Genomic DNA, 24,163 nt, shown 5'->3' on the forward strand with positions numbered 1-24,163 from the left:
TCTAACGAACAGAAGATGGCCAAAGTGATGAGAGGTCACTACTAACATCAGATCATTAAAGAGGGTGACTTCATCTTGCTGGCCCTTCCTCACCCCACCTGCTCACTTTGATGAAGCCAGCTGCCATCCTGGGAGCTGCCTTATGGGGAAGGTTGAGGAAGGAGAACCAGGGGTGGCCTCTAGCCGACAGCTCAGGAGAAGCTGAGGCCCGGAGTCCACCAGTCCATAAGCAACTGAAGCCTGCCTGTCGCTATGGAGGGAGCTTGGAAACAGACCCTGCCTCAGGTGAGCTTTGGGATAACTACACCCCAGGGGAGACTTTGATGGCAGCCTTGTGACAGACTGGGGGCAGGGGCACCCAGCTCATCCATGCCCAGATTCCTGACCCACAAAAAACGTAAGGTGCTAACATCTGGGATAAATTCTTACACAACAGAAAACTAATACACCGATTAACGTAGGATAACCTGGGATGGTTCTGGAGGAAAAGAAATGAAGGATCTTACATAATGAACCTGCGTGGTTACCAAACATGTGTCTCTGACATGGAAGAAAAGCTAAAAAAGGAGGCCTCATGAAGCACTGGGGCAGAGAACAGAAGGACAAGTGTAGGAATAGATGAAGACCAACCAAATGAGAAAAGTGGAGGCTACTTATGCAGAGCTGGCGGGAGCAAGGGAGACGTTGACCATCATTCGAGTTTGGCAGAGACTCAAAGGCAAGCAGAGGATGGGAGAGCTTCACAGAGGAAAGGGGCAGGCTGGGGTGGGTGGGTCGGGGGTGCCCTGATCAGAGCGTGCTGGCCTGGGGAGGCCGGAGGCGGGGCTAACTAGACCCCGTAGTCCGGTGTGACTGGTTAGGGATGCACACGAGGCTTTCTGTGCTCGGCCCCCAGTTAGAAGTGAGGACAAAAATTAGGAAATCTGGAGCTTATTTATCAAGTCCTGGCCATTCGGGGCCAGTTGTTATAGGGATTATTGTTTGGTTACCTGGGTTGTTGATAAAGACAGTGGTCGGACTGGCCTTCTGGTTGGCTTAGCGTAGATAACCGGCTGGTTGCTGCAGATTGTGGGTCAGAGTCTCATTTTTATATATGGTCTGGCCGCCATCGTCCGTTTGTATCCTCAGTCTCTCAGAAGGAAGAGTATCTATGAAGAAACCAGGTCCGAGAGATCCCCACAACTCGACTTAGGACATCTCTAGTCACAGAGGGACAGCGTCAGGAGCCCCTGCTGCTTTTCCGCAGGCTCCCAGATAAATCCATAAACGAATACCACAGAGAAAGGCGTGGCTATACCGTGCTCCAGAAATCTGGACCTATGACAAGTCACTGGTGCGATTTAAATTGCTGGTGACCATGTATTAGCCACACCTGTTTCTCCTTTCATGAGGGTCTGAAAGCAGGTGTGCAATGCTGCTCCCTTATTACACCTGTCTTCATAGAACTCGCTCGCCTTGCTCTCGGCCGTCGGGCCCTCCACAGAGCCAAAACTTAAGTGGACTCCTCCCACTGCGGCTTCTTTTCTAGAACCAGTCCCAGGAGAGTCTTTACCTCCATCGTCCTGAGTTGCAGTGTAGCTTTCTTTGCTGGACCCCTTTGCTATGGTCTTTTTTCACAGTCAGACTTAAGGGAGGTTTTCTTTTTCTTTTTTTCTTTGCCTTTTCACCTGCTAACTGGAAAATTACTCTCCACATAGTAAACGCTATCTCATCCTATTGCGAGAATAAGAAATTATCTTGTAACTTAGCTCTGCTGGGCAAAAATCTACATCAGATCAACACTCCCTCTTCGCAAGCAGTGACTTTCAGAAGAGAGACCGGGGTCTGGATAATAACAGCAGGGCTTGTAATCTTCCCTGGGCTAATGAGGTCTGCATCCTACCTGACTTGCAGGCCTTCTGAAGACAGAGTTACCGCTTCTCCTGCTCTAATTAGCAATGGCTGATGGAGGCGGAAGGCTGCGCCTTTAAAGGTATCCATGCAAGTGGTTCGAACAGTACCGAGAACAATTATTTGCAGGCCCAATAGTGAAGATGATTAATTAAAATAGTGATGATGCCGATAAGAGGCGTGACAAGTGGGGGTCCCTCTTTAATGAGAATGGTCGCATTCTCTGCTCTCTTCTCCCCTTGCTCATCAGGAAATAGCAGAGCGGAGCCCCCGGGAGACTCCTGCTCAATTAGGCCCTGCAGGCAGTGGAAGCTGCCAAAGGCCCTGTGAAGAGAAAATTTAACCACCTAATTTGGGAGGGAAGGAGAGAGGGCACAGGCTTTAATGGAATATGCCACGGGCACTTCCAGGTCCACGGCTGATGGGATGCACCTCTTGGAACAGTTCTCAAAAAGGCAGGAGCGTGGGGGGTGGGGAGAAGAGACACGGGCTCGGCAGCCACTCAGGCCTGCAGTGGGATCCTCATTCTGGAGTCTGTTTTCTCACTGAAAACCATAAAGACAATGACAATGACCTCATCAAGTGCTGTGTGAGGTGATGTGCGTCTGTATAAGGCGGGGGGTTGGGGGGGAATGTACGCCAGGCACACAGATCACACAAGTAGAAATCGGCACTTTTCCTTCTCACCTCCTTGTGTCTCAACGCCTGCCCTGATGGACTTCACTCCTGTCTGCCGTCTCGTTTGCAACCTGCCCCTTCTAGTTCATAGGACCCGTTTCCAGTGGCCCACGCTCTGCCCTACCCGCTGTGAGATCGAAGGTGTCCCAAAGACCTTTCTTGGGCATCTTGTGTTATTTCTTCCAGGGGCCAGCACCCTAAGAACAGGAGCCATTCCTTCTCTTTCTCTGCCAATTTCCCACCATCAATCCTCAACAGACCCTCAGTTGTCAGATGGGAGGTGGACATCACTCCCTCCCCCACTGGCCCTAACAAAGGAGAGTCTTTGGAAGGACCCAGAGAGCTAAAGAACCCTAAATCTGGCTCTTTCAGGTTGGAGGAGACCCTCATTGTTGCTAATACCTATCTCTGTAAAGCAGAGGCATCTTGCTACCTCGATTTTGTTCTTTCCAATGACCCTGTGAGGTTGATAGTCTGGGCAGAGATTCACAAAGTAGTTTCACTTGGCTAAAAATCTAAGCTTTAGGAAGAGGCAGAACTAAAGCCTCAATATTCTGAGGAAAAGCTGGGACACACTCTCCATTTTCTGGAAATAACCCACATTGGACTCTGAATCTCCGGATAAATTATGAAAATCTCAGCGGTTTAAAATAACAAAGGTTTCTTTCTCCTTCATGCAGATTGCCCATCCCAGGTCAGTTGGGGTTCTGCCCACTAAGTCACCCCTGTAATCATCTGCACCCTGCGACCCAGGCTGATGGAAGAGCTGCCCCTTGGAGCATTGCTAACTGCTGGGCCAGAGGAAGGGCAATCATGCTGAAGCATTTGTTTTATCCTAAAGCACTGGCTCAGAAGTGACCCATTTCACTCCACTCCCATTTCACTGACCATGCCTGAGTTCACCAGGGCACGGAAGCCCATAACCCTCGCCGAGTGAGGGGCACGGGCATTGGTGAACAGTTACAGTCTACCATTGACCCCACTGCTCCTTGTCTCAACTTCTCAGTGCTCTTGAAATAAGCAGAGTCTGTTAGTGGGCTACTCACCCTGGCTAGTGATTGTTGATATAGATGGAGGATTGTGGACCCCTCTTAATGCTCTTTTTGGAAAGCAGAGACAAAGCAAAGATATCCACTGTAGTCTTTGCTTTGGAAGAGACAAGTTAGGAGGTGATGTTTGCGCTTGGCAATCAATAACATGTTTAAATCCTGAAGTGAAAGTTAATATATTAGCAACTGCCCAAGGAGAAGCTCTATGGGCTGTGTTCCCACGTCTGGCCTCTTACCATAGGTTACCATTCCAGTCTCAGAGGGGTTCAAAGCCACATGCAAATGCTGATGGTCTGCAATAGCAAGGCATTCAAAGATCCCATTTTTTGGTTTGTTTGCTGAAAAAAAGCCAGAACAAAGTAACTCACTAGTGATAAAGGGTCACATGTCCCCCCCCCCCCCCAGAGCAGCAGAAATAGAACTTCAGAAGTGTTTGGAATTGCTAAAACAGAAGATGGCTGGGGTGGGGGTGAGGGGCGAGTAAAGGACCCAGTGACGGAGTTCCCCTGGGACTGTGGCTCTCTGTGGACAGGCCACGTGACTTCGCCCTCTCTCTCTGCATGTACACAGCATCTTCATCCTGTAATTCATTTGTTTGCAAAAAAAAAAAAACAAAACAAAAACAATAACAACACAAAGCTTCTCCTTCCAGCTTATGTAACTTGTTCCATACAGAGAAGCATCAGCTATATTGACTTACATACTCAGACTTCATACTTCCTCTACTTCTAGGAAGATTTGGGGCAGGATCTGCTCTAAACTTTATGTGAAATAGGACAATTGGAACTGGAGCCAGAGCAGAGACTATAGAGTGAGTAGATATTTCCACACCCCTGACAACAGCTAATGGTGTGCTCAGCTATGACTTGCTTCTGCAGGTTCCAGGAGCTAAGGCACAACAGAACCACACTGGCCTCTTGGGAGGGTCATGCAGCTGATGCGCAGGTGATTATGCAGGAGAGGTGCCCCTTTGAGGGCCAGCCCCTCCTGCTTGGATGGGACTACCTGTCCCCCGCCTGAGCCTCAGGAGAGGCTGACTTATTACTAGGACAGGTGTGCCACAGAATCTGTCACACCAGCCACTGACCAACAGCAGCATATGTGTCCCTCTCTCCATGCTGGCCCCTCCTACCTTTCGTGGGCAGGAAAACAGTCTGATCCATCTCTGTGTTCAGATGTTATCAGAGAAGTCCTTGAGACATGACCTGACTTAGGGATTTGTGGTCAATTACATTTATCTAACATTTATATACTGACTACATATTCAGAGCCTGGAGATACAGAGATGAAGAAGACAGAGCATCTGAGCATGAACTCTGATTGGCAGAACCACCCTGGGGCCCAGGCAATGGGGGCCCCTTTGCTTAAAGGACCTACTTTGGGCCTCTGACAGTCATGCCCCACCCTGTAAAGAAGGATTCTGCAGAGCCAGGAGGGATGTGTCCATTTGAAGTCTGTGACCCTCCCTCCTTCTACTCCATGTTCCAGGTGTCCAGCACCCCAGAATTTCCCACCCAAACAACCCCCAACAGCATAAGCCTCTTCCCAAGGTCCAACCTGGCCTGGTAGGAGTCCATCCATGGGGGTTAGTGGTGGGTAGAGCTGGCCATAGCTGGGACTTTTGGCCTGAGGTGTCCGCTAACTTGACACCATCCTCTTCACAGTGTGGGGTGGAATGGGAGTGGGAGATGGAGCAGGAGGGGTAGCAGGCCAGGGCCTCTATTAGAATGTTGCCCCCAGTCCTGAAAATGTGGGGATGGCCTCATGATTGGGCATTCTGGGAGGTAACAGTAGAGTTAGGTTGGAGATGGGCAGATCCCAAGTCTAAAATAGGTTTCTTTGGGCCGGCAAGGGGTTAATCAGCCACTGTCACCTATTTCTGATTGTTTACAGGAAGATTTGATCATGAAAGGCCAATGAAAGTGTTCAAGAGTCTGATTCTTCTTGTCTATCTAAATTACCATCTCAGGAGGTAAAGCAAACCAATTTACCTTGAAGCTTTCATCAAAGAAATCCGTAGACAGTCCAGGGAACTACATGCTAACAAGATTGTGAGTCCTAAAGCAGGAAAACAAACTAAAAAGCCGAACTTACACTAAAAGCTATCACTGCATGATAAACTTCCACTTATTTGGACAAAAGAATCCAAAGATAGCAGTATCATGGAAAATACAAATAGTTTGGTTAACCAGATGTTAAGTTAGGATTATCTGTCTTCACAGAATTAAGTTATTATAATTTGTAATGTAACATACTTATATTTATTATATAATATTAAAATGATACCAAGTATAATTATATCCTTTCTTCTTTGTTACCAACTTCAGTAATTTGGCAGATTGCCTTTATTATTATTTTTTGAAGTTGCTAATACGTACTTAGGGTCTATCCTGCAAAGACTGGCTTAAGCAGTAGAAGTGGGACAAGATGTGTCCCCAGGGGTCCCCGTCTTATTATGACTGAAGAGAAGTGCACAGGAACTTCTCCTTGGGCAAAGTCAGAAACGTGGCCCCCTTTGGGTAACTCATGGCTTCACTGTTGTGATAGTGACTCGATCTTTTCAACTATTGTCATTCTAGAGTGTAGAGCTCACCAAAGAATTCTCTTTCACTAGAGAATTCCAGTTTTTGCTCTGCTTTCTGTGTTGGAGGTAGAATAAAAGCTGTCTACTCAGACAAAATGGTTATCTTGCTTTTTTTTTTTTGTATTTTAATTTTTTTATTGTTATGTTAATCACCTTTTTTTTTTTTGTATGTTATCTTGCTTTTTAAGTCCCTGCACCTGAAGAATGTGTAGGTCTCTGCTGTCCTTTAACTTGTTCCCTTATCTTCTTAATCAACTCCATCCTTACTCACCCATTAATCCCCTTAAGGTATTTCCCCCCCCCAAGACCATTTGGTGGAATTCTCCAGAAATTCTACATAACTAGAGGAGAAGAAAGATTTAGTAAAGAGCACAATGACATGGGAGAGTGTGTGTGTGTTCAGGGGGGAGGTTGGTAGGCCCTAAATGCCATGCTACAGTGTTTACTTGATCCTAAGGTCAATTGATCACCATTGGGAAGGTTGAACAGGGAAGTGATATGACCAGGTCTTTGAAAAAGTAGAGTCAGGCTGAGATAAAAGAGTCTGGAGGCTGGGAGAACAATTATTTCATAGTAGAACATGGGCTTTGGGTTGAAGCAAAGCTGATCTCAAATCCTAGTTTCCAATATTTCTCAACTATGTATCCATTCGGTGGTTATTATTTACTTTCTCTGATAACTCAATTTCCTAATTAGAAAACAGTTGTAATGCCTCAGCGTGTTGTTGTGAAGGTGAAAATGGGCATAAGAAGCTCCTATTGGCAGACTGGATGAGACAGAAGAAGGTCTAAACCAGGGCTGTGGTTGTGGAAATGAAGAGCAGGGGATGGATGCTGGAGACAGGGTCACCAAAAATGGTTAGAGGAATTGAGGGTGAGTTGGCCTTCTACCTTGAGTGACCCCACCCTGTAAGCTGCACGGTTGATGACTGAGTGGGGTGTAAGGCAGGAGGCACAGATTATTTCAGATGGAAAAGGAGCAGATAAGTTTCATTTCATATAATTTGAATTGAGGGATGAGTGGAAAACATTTAGGTGTAGGTGGTCAGTAGTTCACTAAAGATAGGGAGATAGGGATCTAGAGGGCACTGTCTATTTGGGACTCATCAGAACGTGGGCCATTGTGGTCACTATGGGATTTGCTTAGCTTGCCCAAGAGGACAAGTTGGATTCACTCTCTCATTGATTTTTCCATCTAATTCATTCATCAAATATATACTTTTTACTATGTGCCACCGTCATTGTTTTTAAACAATGGTGAACAGGCAGAAGTTGTCCCTGATCCTCAAGATCTTATGTCTAGGATTTAGGATCAAAGGGGGCCAAGGATGCCCCTGCCCTTCAATCCTGGGCAGCCAGAAGCCCAGCCCTGTGTGTGGGCTGGATGCCAGGGTGCTGAGCCGGGCATGGGATGAGGCAGAGCTCCTCTGTGGTTGTAGGTCACGGCACAAGAGGAGGGAAGACTGTCCAGGCTAACGGTGTCTGACAACAGAGCAAACACTGATCCAGAATAAAATGTGTACAACCCAGGACAAGAAAGGTGGCATGTGCAGGTCTAGATGGCTGGGAGACTGGAGACGTTTCCGGAGGTACGGCTGGGGGCAAGGTTAGAGCCTTTTCCAGCACACCTGTCATTTGGCCTGTGAGTGCTGAAGAGATTGCTGAAAACATCAGATGCACCCTATTCTTTTAACTTTAGCATCTAGCATCATGTCTGCCTCTTAGAAAGCTTAGTGAACATTTCTTAAAATGGAAAGATGAAGGGACAATAAAAAGGAAGGAAAGGGACATTGAAAAAAGTTAAATTGTCCTCAATCTGTAGATTTAGAAGGTGGTAAAGATATTATGGAATCTCTACTGGTCTTCAACCCAATCATAGAAATTATTAAGGGAGACACAAGGTTGCTAATCTGAGTTTTGGGTCCGTTGAAATTTAACGAAAGCTTGCTGCAATGACTTTGAGTAAAATTGATAAATGTGCAACGTAATAGTCTGATGCTGAATGTCTCATGCACCTTTTCTAAAGTTCAGACTCTTATCTAGGGATGGCTTCCTCTCCCAGAGAGCAAATAAAATGATATGAGATGGGGTTCGTGGCTCTTCAGCTGTGACGGAGCTTACTACCTGGGCTGCTGGTCTACCTTCCACATGGGGAGCAGCAAGGGAGTGGCGGCGGGATTATTGACTGTGACTTGCAGCTGCACATGGGAATACTAACCGTCAGCAGTGACTTCTTAAAACAGTAATATATATGCTTCTGTTTAAAAAAACTTAACTGGCAGACTTCCTGGCAGAGCTCCTGGGAGTGATGCCCTGATTTGCAAAGAGTTAATGACTTCTTGTCATCCCACGCCTGTAGGTAGAGAGATTGGGGGGGAGGGCATTAGCATCTGGCTGTGCCCCAGATAAAGTGAGCCACGTGGAGTTGTGAAGGCTCTACCTTTTTAGAAACTAATTCTTTATGTTCTATTCATTCAATAACTACTACCTTGATATTAAGATTGCCAGTGTTTTCATTCAGGAATATTTTAAATTATATTCTTAAATTAAAAAAAAAAAACCAAAAACCTTGCTACCTCCTACAGAAGGTCATTTCAAATCCCCCTTTTATGTATACTAGGATGGGTTTAGTTAGTAATAAATTAAACTTGAGGACAATTGCATTTCTAGAGTCCTGAGAAAATTTTCACTCCTTTAATTTTTTTTTTAATTTTTCTCACTGAGCAAACATATTATTCACAGGAACTGATGACATCCTGAAAGCTAGCTATCCCCATGGCTTTCAAACACCAATCTGTGAGGTCCTAATGTCCTCCTTATTGTCCTATCTTCTTATTTCACATGCTACAACTGTTTAAATAATTTAAATTATCAGATACATGCAAGCCTCAGCCAGAAGTGTGGAGAGTTTGGCTTTGAAAGTAACTCAGTATTTCCAGTTTAGGACAGAACTAACACTTTGCCTAATTTTCGCTCTCCCATCTCCTTTTGATAGAATTACAATGCTAACTCTAATGATGGTATGACAACAGCAGTGACAATGTGAATCTAAACTCCCAGATTATTTCTAATCCAGGGCTGTTACTTCAGGTATTAAATAAACACTTGGAAGTAGGATAAGGGAAACCTATAAATGCTTGCATTTACATAAATGTGGATATCTTCAAATTACACAAGGAAAGCCAAGTAACTATGATTGCATTCTTGCCACTGATTCCAAAGAAATTATAGCCTATCAAAACAACAGAAAACGAAACAGAAAAGAAGCATAAGTAATAGAAATCATAAAATACAGAAGACTATAATCTATAAATTATAACACTTTTCCAATTAAGACCATGACTCAAATTATGTGAAGAAAAAATAAACCACATGTTAATTGCAAATTACAAAAAGTTGAAAACAATATTACAATGAAAGTAGAATTGAAGGCAAAAAGTATTATGAAATGATACAAAAGGGGTCATTTTATATTGAAAATGGTAGCCTCATCAATAAAGAATATGGAAGTCATAAATACTAAATAACAAATCACCAAACTATATAAGCTAAAAACTGTTATGAAATGATACACACATTTTAGTATGCACTCTGTCTTTGATAATTTATATATATATATATACACATACAGACACACAGACATATACATGTATACAGTAGAGATATCTCTATATAATATAAATACATACACAGAGTATACATATATAATATACATATAATTATATATACACATATATAGTAATCACTTGATTATATACCAGGATATCTATGTATTGACCAGGATATCTATGTATTACATATGTATACTTTGTGTGTGTGTGTGTGTGTGTATGTGTATAATTGATAATGCAATACACTTCCTTTTTCGATATCCATAAAATTTTACAAAAACTGATCACTTATAAAGCCCCAAAGGTGGGGCGCCTGAGTGGCTCAGTCGGTTAAGTGTCTGCCTTTAGCTCAGGTCATGATCTCAGGGTCCTGGGATTGAGCCCTTTGTCGGGCTCCCTGCTCACTGGGGAGCCTGCTTCTCCCTCTTCCCCTGCCCCCCACTCCCCCAGCTCATGCTCTCTCTCTGAAATAAATAAATAAAACCTTAAAAAAAAAATAAAGCCCCAAAGGAACCTCGGTAGAGTTTTGAAAGCAGAAACTATGCAGGCAGATTTATCTGAGCACAACATGTTGATCAATGACAATAGGAATAAATAAGTTTGTTTCAAAGTAAAGGAAAGGGTGAGTTACAACCAATAATGACAAACTGAAATGAACTTTTGGAGAAAATTGAAGCAGTACGAGTTAGATGAAATTGGTGGGATTTGAAATAAAAGATAAAAAATTAGACCAATGAAAAAAACTATAAATAAAAAAAGTTAAGATGAAAAATGCAAGCCTAAATGTAAGATTAATACTTGAAAATTAAGAAGTGGAATGATAAAGTAAAATATAAGCATTAATCGGAAAAGAAAAAAATATTATTAAAGAGAATGACTACAACAGAGAGGTTTATGAAAGGGCTGAGCAAACACAGAGGAGAACCCCCCAAAGCAGAAAGGGAGTGAAAGTTTATTTGTGAAAATCCGGAGTTTCAAAATAGAACGTGACGAAGCGGTGAATAATGAAAAAGCGATGGAAATAGAGAAGCGAAGGAGATTGAAAAATTTAAGAACAGACTTGTTTCTAGAAACTTGTCAGACTGAGCTAACACAGATTCCTCTTTCAACCATAAACAAGTAGAAATGTTGGACAAAATATGCCAGAATAACTCTCCAAAACAGCTGAGCTCCAAAGAAGACGGGAGCTAGAACAGAGCCCCGGAGGCTAGAGCGTGGGCAAATCTCGGTGCCGGGAGAGCAGAGTCTGCGGTGGCGGCGTGTGTGCGGAAAATTGACTGGGAACAACCTGGGGGTGGGGGTGGGGGGGGGCGCGCAGGAGTGGCAGAGGCAGAAAGGCGCGTTACAGTGAAATCCTTAGCTGACCCTACAGAGTGCTTTGGAGCTGAGAAGTCCCCACTTAAAAGTCCTGGCCTTGGCCTCCCCAGCCACGTCACTCGAGATGAACTGGCCTCGACAGGTGGCATGACCTGGGGGTTGGCACGTCCTCGAGAGAGCCTCAGATGACAGCTCTCAGTCAGCAGCCACACTCCCCAGCCTCTTGGGGAATGAGCGCTTCCATCCAGGAACAGAAGGGTGGTTCTGGAGAGATATAGGTATTTTTCCTTGAGTCGATAATTTTCATTTTGATTTTTTCCACAATTCATTGCATGCATGCAATTTTGACAATCTTGAAGATTTTTTCTTTCTCAGTTGTTGGGGAGATACAATCAAGGGTCCACTATCCTCTCTCCCACCAGTATACAGAGACACTCACGGAGATGCTACTTACGTACAAATATATTCATTTCAGTGTCAGTTACATCAGTGGGAATATTGAAAATGAAAAGAATGCCCCCAAAATATCAGAACGGTAGAATTACATGCAGCTATTAAAACTGTGTTTCCAAGAATGGGCATTAAGAGGTTAAAATATGTATTTCCATTATATAGATTGTCTGATTCTAAATCGCTAAAACATTTGTTACTTAAAATTTTACTCTAATTGCCAATACATAAAAAAATGAAAGAAAATAGATCAAAATCATGTCAGGATATGGCTCTTTTATACATGCATTTCTTCTCACGTATTTTCAAATGATCTCAGGTCACATATTACTTTGTAATCATAAAAATTAACATCATATATAAAAGACATAATTATGCTAAACTAGATTCTATTATTTTTCAAATTTATTTTGTATGAAAACTGATCTGTGAAAGGGAAACCTTACTATATTGAGAGCAGATTTTCAATAATATTTTTGACATTTCCAGTCTTATCTTGAACACTATTTTCATGGTGAATGGGGGAAAGAAGTAAATCTTCAGTGTTTCTTAGTTCTCTCAACTTATGTTTTTTTTTTTTTTTCTTGGAAGACAGAAGCCCGCAAAACGTCTGTGCGGGGGGCAGGGGGTTGGGGTAGGGGTGCGCATGCGCATGCGTGCTCGTGTGTTTGGCTTTAACTTCTATTGTCTTTGAAGCCTCTCCTAAGGCCACTGCAATTGCTCTGGAGTCAAGGTGACTTTGCCTATGATTCCCATGAGTCAGAGGGACATGGTCAAATGACATTTTTCTAAGGCTTTAAATCTCACGAACCTATAAGCAAGGAAGGAATCCACAAATCCCACTTCTACAGAACAAACAGAAAATGATAAAAGGCACCCACCATTCAAGGGATTTTTGAATGAAGGGACTTTTCTCTCCTAGAAACTAATTTTCTCTTTCTTTGCATTTGTTATAGGAACTAGGTATTGATTTAAAAATCGATGTGGACCAACCCTACACTTTGAAATTGTGGAGAGACCCACAGCAGTTGCCATTGTTGTATTTTTTTGCTTCCATTTTGTCTCCCTGTCTCCCCGTCCCTCTCTCCCTCTTTTCCTTCCTTTTCTCTTTTCTTTCTTTTCGAGTCAGTGCCAGACAGCTTTGCTTCAGTTCCCGCTTTGTGTTTCCCACCACCCTCTTCCTCTCCAGGCTTCTTTCCCACCTTTCAAAGTGAATTTCAATGTGCCAAGGTGGGCGAAAAACAAGGAGGGCCACTGAAAAGCACCGTTCTAGAAGCTTATGTGTTTGAGAGCCTGTGAAATCCTCCCTGGCCTCGGAGATTTTAAATTGTTTCAATCTATATTTTCTTTGTCCTTTATGTTTCTGAAGCTTCACATCCAATAGCCACATTTGTATCCAAAGCATGGATTTTTTTTTTAGAGTTTGACAAAGCTGATCCCGAGGATTCAATTTCCATAAATCCCTTAAAGTGTTTGACCAACTTCTCTCATTTTGCAAAAATGTCTAACAAAATCACGGGGGAAAACAATTGTTCTTGACATCACAACAGTTTAATATGTTAACTTATTCATTAAATTGTGCTTCACATCAATGGAGATCCTCAGTTCTACAAACTATCGTTTTTTAAATAGCAATAAGGGTTGATAATGTCACAATACAATCTCCTAGTACCCGAGTTCATACATATTATTGCACAGAAACAAAAGGAAATATCTCGTAGGTGAAATAATTTACTATCTATTGAATAACTATCTTTACATCTAAAGTGGGGCACCAGATAAAAGTCTAGATTTTTCTTTCCAACATGTTTCATCTTTGATACATTAAATGAAAAAGAATGCAAAAGAGCCCAGAAAGTACTTCCGGGGGGACAAAAACACACGCAAAACAAACAAACAAACAAACAAAAAGGATTAAAACATAAGAAATTAGAAACGTAAGAGGTTGGTGGAAGGCAAATAGTGGCGACAACTAAATCACACAAACTCTGCTTCCTTAGAACACGGTGTTCCCCGGCAAGAACTGAGGTTTTTCAGCACTGACATCTGGCCCTTTGATGAGTTCCCACAGAGCAGCAGAACGTGTAACACGTCAAAGGATGACTGTTGCAGGCTTTTCCATAGACAACTTAGAACACAGGCTTAAGAAACATCTGTGCTTTGGCGTTCTCAGATGGGGAGTTCTGTTAGGTTACCTCGAGTCCTTGCCTGGAAGTCCTGGGGCTTTTGTCTTACAGATGTTGCTGGTGTTCGTGGCAAGGCCAGTCGTCTGGAAGTCTCAGCACTTCTGCAAGGAAGGTTGGTTCTGTCAGTGTGCAGTGTGATGGGTCCATGTCCGTTCCATCCATGAGGCTACAAAACACACAGGTCTCAGAACCTGCCCACTTGCCCAGAAGGGCTCATTCAAAGTTTTAGGGAATTAGTTCGGAAGTGTCCAGGTGAATATGGTGAGAGCATAGCAGGATAATGTCTCATAGAAAATGGAGGAAGGGACTAAAGGAGGTGACTTGGAGAAGGAAAGGCTGCATGCTCCCCAGAGGTGCCGTGGCTGGTGGGGGGTGGGGGGGAGTCCTCAGACTCAGCCAGCCCTGAGACCCAGCCGGAAGACGTTCAGCTGAAGTTTTGATGACCAGTGGAGGCACACTAATTACAAGAAAGGAAAGCCTTGGAGACACAGCTGTGATCAGACTGGGGTACCCTTTGCCTCAGTCCAGCTTTCCCTTGGATCCGAACCCACCAACTCATTCAGCCTTTACTTCAGTCCCTAAAATGCTGCCAATGCTCTGGTCCTGTTTCCTGAGCCTCATGCCCTTGTCAGCTCCTTAAAATGGCCCAAAGAATTACAGTCCACATGTCTCCAGTCTGCCCTTGTTCTCGAGGACAGAAACTGTATGTCATTTTTTTGTTTTTCAGGATTTCCTGACACATATTTAATTCCTCATCTTTCCACCTTTGAAAGACCTGCTTCCCTTTTAGGAGCCCTACTTTCCTCTCTACTTTCCCCTACACTTTCTAACCCCCACCCTTGCATGATCCCATTATACAGGACTTTCTTCTCAGCTAGAGGTCATGGTGGGAGAGGAATCTGATAAACTGTGTGAAGATGTTAGCCTAAGACAGCAACTCCTGCATTTCCTCTCTCCGGCAAATGAGCAGGGTGCACAGGGACTCATTTAACACCAAAGAAAACCTTTAAGAACCAAAGCAGTAAGTTGCTGATAAAATTCCAGAGACCTGGAGAAGAAGTAGGGAGGAAGGGAGTTTTTTTTTTTTTTGAGCAGGGGTTCTATTGATCATCCCTTACATCTCACTATTCAGGCTGGTACTGATTCGAGATATTTCTGACACTGAGCTTCCCTAAGGAGTTGTGAGCACATTCCCTCAGCCTTCATCTTGAATCAGTTTCGGATTGGCTGGGGTGAACAGCCAGCGTGAGGTGTTGGAGCTTCTGTGCTTTACAGTTTCCCCTGAAACGCTGCCCATCTCTTGGACATTTCACTCCTAACAAGATGATTCCTCACTGGAGGCAGGGGTAGTGAGCCAACTCTACCAGTCTCCTTGGCCTCTTCTATGTCACTGCAGTTCTACAAGAAGGTAAGGAAAGATATAAATCAGTAAAGACTTAGATTTCATATCCTTGCAATTCCCAATCCTGATACTGATGCTGAGCAGCATAAAGTCATAAGGAAGGCTATGAAGTCAAGACTGGGGGCTCTGAGCAACTTTCTTGTTGATAAACTCGAACTGAGAAATCTTTTCACATCCCTGAAGCTCCACTGGAAACTACCAGGTGGGATAATGAATAGAGGTCCTATGTATCTAACATATGAGAAAGTAGTGAAGATCAAACGGGATCCTAAATGTACAAACGTTTTGAAAACATTAAGTACTACACAAAGCTATGAATTTTAATCTTCTCCTTTGCAAAACGTATGATGAAATAGATAACTGTGAAAAGCACTTGAAATATTTTTCAATTCCCTTTTGTGTCAGAGACTGATAGTTTTATCAGTATTAATTTTTACATTGTTTCTTTAATAATAGAACCCTCCCCCCCTGTTTATCAAGGCACATGGCAACCAATAATGAAGACATTTCCTGGCCTCCTTTGCATTTACTTGTAGCTAATGACTAGGTTCTAGCCCATGAGATGTAAGTGGAAGTGATATCTGCAACTTCCTTCCCCATCCTCTCGGTTGTCTGAAATACAAATGAGATGGCAGGAGCCTCAGCAGTCACTTTGGACCACGAGTTGGAAGGCACATGTTAGTATGAAAGAGCAACAGAAGGGGGCCTGGACTTCTTTAATGGCACTCACCAGAGCTATCCAACAAGTTTGCCTTTTAAATGAGAGGACAACGGCTTTTGATCTCATTGAAGTCACTATTATTTTGAGTTTCTCTCTTAAAGTAGCCAAATGGGAATCCTATCCTATGGACTGAATGTTTGTTTTTTAATGATCTATGCTTGTCTCCTTGCCAGGTCTCCTTCTGGTAGACTTTCTTCCCCATATAAATACTATCTCTACTCAGACTTTTGAACAAGTCCTCATATTTTAAACCCTTGATTAAACTATGAAAAAGTTACCTCCTTGAGATGATAAGAAACCATAGCACACATGATATCCTTAGCTGTTGCCCAACACTGATTACTAATGTTATTAGTTATTAGGAGTATCCAAAGAATTCTCAGGGCAGGTTTTCTCTGGTTCCCAAGAATAGGCTGCCAAAAGGTTAAAAGGAGACAGAAGAGATGGTATGTCCACGATGGTAATTTAAACACACATACAAACATGCACACAAGGTCACCCCATCCCAATCTGGGGCTGCCCTTGTCAAGATAAGGGAAGGAATGTCTACCTGGGAGTTGTAGGGGTCAGTAGGATGTGGAAGTCCCTGGAGAAATTTTTCCCCCTCCTCTTGGGCTCTTAACACCAATGTATCTGGAATTGATTGGGTTTTGGATCTCAAAGCTGCTGACTCCCCATGGATCCCAAGCCCCAGATGTCTTCTGTTGGCATCCCTCCTCTGAGCGTCACTCAGCATGTAGGTGTGCAGTCAATTTTTGAAGAACAAACTGTGTCCCTACTTCTTCATTTCTATCAACATAGGACCCCAGGGATATGACAAGCGTGCTGCTTTAGAATGAAATGATATGAGGGAGGAAGCCCGCGTCGGTCTTTTTAATTTGCTCAGCACTGGCCTCGGGCCAACACAAAGAGATGGTTTCTCCTGTGAACATCCTGATATCTGGTCTCAAGTGGAGCACCATACATCATGCCTTCAGTGGCAGGCCGAGGAAAGTCTTTTGATATAAATCCCGAGATGCCTAAAGAGCAGTGTGAAGTTAGCAGAGGCTGCCTCCAAGTCTCAGCTATGCATGAATTCCCTGCCAAAAAATTTGAAGTGAGTTTAAAACAACCCAAATGCTTTCTAACTTGTTTTGATTTTCCACATGACAAAACACTGGATTGTTATTGTGTGTGCGCGTGTGTGTGCGTGCGTGTGTGTGTGTGTGTGTGTGTCACAGTGGCTGGCTGAAGGACAATTTGCAGTTCTGCCATTCTAGGCAGAACATTAGATCCTAACATCAAAATGCAAAGAGAGAGAGAGAGAAAGCTGCTCATTAATAGTAGCTGTATTCTCTTCCCTCTCAACCTCAGGAACAAATCAGTGATAAGGGAAACGCTAATATTTTGTGAGTCTAATTTCTACCCACTAACAAGCAATATTGATTTGGTCCCTTTAACATAGAGGTCTCAAAAAGTACAAGTGCCTAAGAAATCATCAATCTCTCAGCTTGCTGGTGGGTCAGGGAGGTGGAGAGGGCTGGACTCACACAAGGCAGCATGGCTCTGGGTCACGGCCGGCTCAGGGTCATCAGAGTTGTGCCCCACACATGGGTCAGCGGCAAAGCCTTCTGGACTCTAATAGCTGGCTTCTTGCATGACTGGCAGGAAGCTTTTGTCCCACATGAAAAACAGGATGGAGTCAAAAGAGCTTGCACTCTGCAGTCGGCCAGACCTAGCATACAATCCACAAGGAAGCTGCCTATTGTCTGTGGGTTTCAATTTTCTTATCTACGTAACTGGGCTTAATAATATCTACCTTGTTGTGAATAGATTTAAGGTATGAAGAGGGCCTCCCACATAAGTGACACAAGGGAGGTCCCCAATAATGCCTTCCCTCACATGACAGATGAAGCCAAGGGTAATGAGAGAAGAATTGAAGCTGCTTCTCCAAATCTCTCTGATGGAGACCCTGGGCTCCCCTCTCTACAGGCATGCACTCCATGAATGCTTGTGGGTTGATGGACTCTCAACCCCAGCGAGAGTATTCTGGAGGCTGCGATGTGGCTTATGTAAGGCTGGTTTAAACATCAAACATGCTAGATATCAATGAAATAGGCTTTTCAATCTGATTTAGGGGTTTCACTCATTTTGCCTTGAGCTCCTTGATAGGATTGATCAGATCGATGTTGTGAAACTTTCTACCCACTCTGATCCCGCTCCTGAATGCCAGGCAAGGCTTTTTTATTCCCTTTTCCATACTTCTCCCCTGATGATTCGACAGACTTTGTGTTCTTGTAGTCGTGACTGGGAAAAATTGAAAATAAGACGCAATTGGCAATGAGGCACCTTTTCCTGTCCTCCAGCCCGAGCTGCAGCCACGGCCGAACCACAGGCAAAGATCAAGTGGGGGAGAAGAAAGTCACCAGGCTGGAGATATTCAAGGTGTTGGGAGGTAGAGTCTGTCTCAACTCTTGGACAACCGGCCCATTGAGTTCCGCGTCTCCTGGCCTAAAGCAGTTACTTATTTAGTGACCCTGACGATCTTTTGCATACGGGCCTGCTAAACTCCTAATCTTCGGGCCAAATTCTTTTTAAACTTGCTTGTCTCTGTGATAACAGAATTTCAAACTTGGCAGTACCATATCAAAGATGACTGCTCCAAAGAGGTAAAACAGAAATATCCCAGAAAAAAAGCTAAAAGTTCTGTAGCCCGTTTGGAAATGTGAGACATCATATAGTTATCCTCCTGCTTCCCCCCGCCTTAATTTATTAGTCAATTCTTTTTGAATGAAAATAAAATCGGTAACGTGTAATCTCCTTAGGTCTTAGTTAATAAGCACATTTTCTCCTAAATGCCCCTACCAATGTTCATTTCTCAGGGGCCAGGCACACCTGTCCCGATTCCACTAGCTGGTCCCTTAAAGATGGGGGAGGAAGCATGGCTCCCTACTAAGATGCAGGGGCTTTGTGGGGTGTAAGTCTTGAACGATGGTCAATAGCAGGGTAATCTTGTTTAAAAACAACTGCAACAACAAAACACTGTGACTTATGATTTAAACCACATTCAAACAGGGTTCAAGATGAGAGCCAACATTCAAGTGAGGGTTGGCATTAAACCTCATCTAAGGCCTGAAAGGGACTTCTTTCTCTCTCTCTCTCTCTCTCTCTGGACAGAACCAATATTTCCATTACAGAGACAGTGTGAAACAGACCAGTTTCAGCAGAACATCCAAGCCATAATTTGGCTTTTCATGTGTGCCTCTGTGGGTTCCCATGGTACTGCAAAGGATGTCTTCAAGAACAGTTTCCTTTCTGGTACTTCCCTCCTTGACCTCCTAAGGACGTCTCTGTTGGATGCATTCCTACCCTACTTAATATCATGGATGGAAAAATGTCGAGGAAAAAAAAAGAAGAAGACAGGTCATCTCCAGCTGGATAAGGATGAAGACAAAGAGGAAGCAGGTGTCCAAATCAAGCCACATACAGCCAGATGTCCTTAGAACGGCCCATCATCCTCCAAGGTAGCCAACGCCACAGAAGGTCAGTGCACCTGCTCATCCTCCCCCTCCTGAGGAAGGAGAGGGCAGGGGGTCACCATCTCACCACCTGGCTATTGTAGTCCTCAGTGACCGCCCCCTCTGTGTTCCCATCCTCTTTGGGCCACCGGTGGCCCCTATGCTCCCGCTGCAGCCTGCGCTCCTCCCGCCTCTTTTGCCGGTCCCTCTGGTGCTCTAGCTGCTTGGTGTGGTGGTAGCGCTGCTGGAAGAGGTCTTTCGCGTACTCGTAAAGCTGCATGTCCAGGAAGTTGAGCTCCTCGATGCGCTGGCGGGCGCCCTCGTTGATGTCCACGTTGGAAGCCCGCGTGATGTTGAACTGCGTGAAGGGGGAGATGAACTTGAGGTTGAATGTCCTCTCAAAGAGAAACTGTGTCTTCCTCTGGAATTCCGTGAGCCCAAAGAAGGCCATGTTCTTCAGGTTGTTCTTCGCGCTCTGCAGCAGGATGGTGTTTCTCTCGCTCTCATTCATGAAAGTCAAGTTGTAGCAGCCCACCAGGCTGAGGTCGGCCAGCATGCGCACCTGGCGGTTGTTGGCCAGGTTGTAGGTGCAGTCCATGAACTCCCGCAAGCTGACCCCAGACCAGTCATCCCCGGGGTAGCAGGTGGGCAGCTCATCGGGGGTGGGGCTTCTCCCATCACACATGTGGAGGGAGGTTTTCCACGTGGCCCCTCTCTGGACGTGTTTCCACTCGCTCAGGTAGCGCGACACCGGGTCCCGTAACATGGTGATGTAATAGAAATTCCTGGAAGAAATGAGAAGGAAGAGTGTCAGCCTTTGACAATGACAGCGCTGGGATTCTGAACCTCCATAGTGTTTATAGCAGCACTGAGTCAACAGGTTCTTCTGCCAAATGTTCGGGTGAGAGCAGTTGCCTGCATTTGCACCTATCAGGCAAATGCCCCCATATATGCGTGTTTTCATAAACATGCGTGGACTGGTTTTCAACACCATTTGTTGATGTTTCCTCCCTGCTCCAGTGTGGGGAGGGAGGCGGTGGGGGCGATGGGCAATTCATTCATTCAGCAGTTTATTCATTGATAAATTGCTACTGGAAATAATACCTTACAATAAGAGAACACACCAAGATTTTTGAAAGTTACTCCCCAGCCAATATTTTATTTGTAGCAGATGTGGGACTATGTGATAAGGAAACATGTGTGGAGGTGAAGTGATTTATCCAAGGTTGTGGGACTAAAAAGGGCAAAGCTAGAAGCCAAGCCTCCTTAGTCTTTTCTGTTTACACTGCTGTTCTGGCTTACAAGGTAGGTGGGGTTGGGGGGAAGATGTGTTGTGTGTGGAGACCGATATTTATTGAGCACCTACTACGTACTGGGAACTGTGATAGGTACTTTATGATACTAGCACTGATAATCCTCAGCACAGTTTTGTCAAATGGGCTTTATTATTACTTTTTTTTTTTTTTTAAGCTGAGAACATAGAGACTGAGAATTTAGCCCAAGATCCTAGGACAAATTAATATGTGAACTGCAATGGAGTCTAGGTCTATTGATTTTAATGCCTCTGTGCTTTCCTGTGCACAATATTGATATTTTAAAAACAAAAATATAATTAAAATGTATTGAATGCCTATTGTCAGGTGCTGTGGTTATTGTAATCACAGGTCTTAGCTAATGGCATCAAATGGAACCTTGAAAAGAAATATATATATATTTTTAAATGGTTAGCTTCAGGATGATCCAGTAAAGATCAGGGTGCTTTTGGCTTCAAGGGGCAAGAAAAGTGTAGAGAGGCAAGAAGAGAGTTGGAAAAGTCGACAGGTAAAGACACAACACAAAGCATTAGAGGAAAGTAACTGTTGATTTAAAATGAGCAAAATCCTTCTCCTAATTTGAACAGCCTGCCTACGGAACAGGCTGCCCACCCACCACTGTCACAGGAGCTACCCCTGAGCAGAGGGGGTCCCCTGAGCAGGCACATGATCCTAAAGAGCTGTGAAAGGAACACGGGGCTTCCCTTGGCCAAGCGAAACTGACTTTTAAAAGAAATTAATACCCAGTAAAAGCAATGACCAACAGAAGGGCTTTAAGGGTGTAGTGCTTTTTTATGCTGCTTTTAAAAAAAAGGAATCAATGAACTATAATATTTAAAACTCTACATTTACTATATTCGGTTCTTTTGAATGCCTAGCCAGACCGTTTTGAAATGTGCTAAGAGAACTACAGTATCTTAAGAAACGCTAGCTTCTCCTTAAATTAGAAAGAGGAACGTGCTGAGACGGCCACAGACAGGCCAGCCTGAGCCCTTGCCTTTGCCAATCATCATTTTACATTACTCTGTTTTTTGTAGTGACGGAATGACAATTTCATCAGTGGAAGGAAATTTCCTGAAAGGTCAGTAGGGAAGGCAGAAAAGGACTGACACAGCTTCTGGGCTCCACAAGGAAATGTCGACGGGAAAGTTTTGTTTGGAGTGGCTGTTACTATGGTTGAATATTATATGACAGGTCATTTATTAATCTTGCTTTGGTCCTATGTCAGGACTTGTCTATGTTTCAATTTTACAAGCAGAGACTGATTTTTATTTCACAAAGCAAGTGCATAATAAATATAGAAACACAAGAATGATGATAGTGATGTAACTCAGGTGGGTTAAGGCTGCCAAACACATCCAGACAGAAGAATTTAAATCAGAGAGATCTTTACATGGAGTCACAAATGGGACATTTATAATCTTCCTATAATTGGGCAAAACAGATAACACAAAAAGAGGATTTAAGGAAAAAAGATGATGATGATCAATGGATAAGTCTCAACCTCATTCGTGTGTCTCAGATTTAGAAACGATCCTGATTTTTAAAATAATCATAAGAGCTGAAGGATCTTAGGGGCAAGAATTACAATGGTTTATGACATAAGGGTTTACCTGGAACCTATTCGTGGAAGCTTAGTGGCTTTTGTCTCACTCGGGAAAAACTGGCCATAGACTTCCTGGGGCTTTCATTCCATTGGAAACTTAAATTTGTCTCAAAGCTGACTGAAGCTGGTGTGGCTTAAAATGGTATTGGTTTCAAATTTAACGTCATTCAATTTAACATTGCACTTAACAATGACTAGCCAAATCATAGGGTGATGCTTACATGAGTAAAATAAGTCCCAAATGTCTGCAAGGTCTACCAGCCAATTGAATGACTGGAGATTGAATTGATAAGAGATCAATTTGTAAATAAAACTCTGACATCAAGACACAAAAATGTACAGGTGGGACATTTATATTGTGAAGTACAAACCTGTCCCATCTCGTGGTTCTGGAATGGAGTGGCTCATATAGCATTTGGGTATTGCTTTAGTCAGACATATTCTCATGTATGTTTTGTTTATTTGTTTAAATCCTGCCAAGGGGGCAAAATAGAAAGTTAGAAAAATAGGAAAAATAAGCCAACAGGGTTGAAGAGCACTCAACTATTGGAGAAAGCAAAAACACGTAAAATTGATCCTGGGAATCACCTTTTCTCATTTCTATTTTTTTCTTTTTTCATTTGCTTCTCTACTTTCAGATAAAAAACTGCAAAGATCAGTATTGAAATGATGGCTACGTCATTGGTGGTTGTTGTACACAAGCTTTGTTCCAGTTTTTGAATCTCCAAAACAAGGCGAACTCATTTTCTTCTGCTCTCCAAACACCCAATTCAGTTTCTAGGGAGAAATCTTAGAGGGTTCTGTACCACTGGAATTTGCAAGTTTCCCTTTTTAGGCTTTACTTGTTCAACAGCACAATGGACGGTAAAACAAAACAGAGAAGGACAAGCAGCTCTCCAGCAAAGGGATCTGTTAATTCTGCAAACGTTAATCGAACATCGTGTTTGCCAAACACCCGGGGGAGGCATCGGGGACTCAGAGATTACTAACACGTTGCCCTCAAGGGGATCGCCAGCACTCAGGGATTTTGGTGCAGTGAAAGAAATGCTAACTACCATGTTAAGGGAATGTTCTACCAATCTCCCGGGACCAGAGCAATCTCCAAGACAGATAACTTTATTTGTCGGTGACAGTGTTCTATCAGCAGGTCAGCTGTTTGCCACTTCCTTCACTGAGAGTTTGGGTGAATTCATTTAAGGGCGTCTGTAAGGCAATTGCAGCTCTTTAGAATTGTCATTCTTGGGGCCCTAAGGTAATGATGGCAAATACACGTGTACTCAGGAAGATTAGGGAACAGGGCACCTTGGTCAGTTCAATGATCGTTTTAACAGAAAATGATCATAGGGGCCATTGCGGCGTCCTCAAGTTCAGAGGCACAGAACACACACTTTTTCACAGCTGCTTCAGCGTCTTGCTCTGCTGTGAAGTAATCATGTCGTGCAATTCTGAATGCAGCACAGAGGCATGACCGCCTTCCCTCCGTCTTTGCCTTGTCCTTTGCTCATCTGCATCCTGTGAAAAACTTCCTGGTCTTTTGGGGCCCAACTCAAGCCTCCTATCCATCTTGCCTGACTTTTCCAGTCTCGAGGGTTTTACTACATCGCTTGCTGCACTTTTAACTTCCATGTGAATGTCTTGGTCACCTCTACCCTTAAATCTCCTCTTTGAAACCTGGACTCAGGCCTCAGGTCCCAGAACACTTCACCCAAAGTCATACTCATGGCAGAAGTTCAACACCCAATGCTCCATGAAAGAGATGATCATCATAGAAGATAAATGTATGTTAATGACTAAGGTTACTTTTGCCTTTTTTTTTTAAAGATTTTATTTATTTATTTGACAGAGAGAGACACGGCGAGA

The 24,163-nt window shown here is 43.6% G+C and overlaps 1 protein-coding gene across 6 annotated transcripts in view; it reads right to left on the reverse strand.

Moving 5' to 3' along the window:
* Positions 1–9,641: 9,641 nt before the first annotated feature.
* Positions 9,642–24,163, reverse strand: part of HS6ST3 (heparan sulfate 6-O-sulfotransferase 3) — a 637,323-nt gene continuing 622,801 nt past the window's right edge. The window contains exons 2-3 of one of the 6 annotated variants that reach the window (XR_012378747.1): positions 19,082–20,169; positions 9,642–15,162 (exon numbers count right to left, since the gene is read on the reverse strand). Coding sequence is in view for 1 of the 6 variants with exons in the window: in XM_025874798.2 (XP_025730583.1) it covers positions 19,461–20,169 (709 nt within the window). In the remaining 5 variants the exon portion in view is untranslated. Of the gene's footprint in view, positions 20,170–24,163 lie in introns of all 6 variants that reach the window. The other 5 variants (XR_012378746.1, XR_012378745.1, XR_012378744.1 and 2 more) reach the window with 5 other exon arrangements.

Source organism: Callorhinus ursinus, unplaced genomic scaffold (assembly GCF_003265705.2).
Source record: "Callorhinus ursinus isolate GAN/ISIS: 27379988/994484 unplaced genomic scaffold, GSC_fseal_2.0 scaffold7, whole genome shotgun sequence".
NCBI lineage: Eukaryota > Metazoa > Chordata > Mammalia > Carnivora > Otariidae > Callorhinus > Callorhinus ursinus.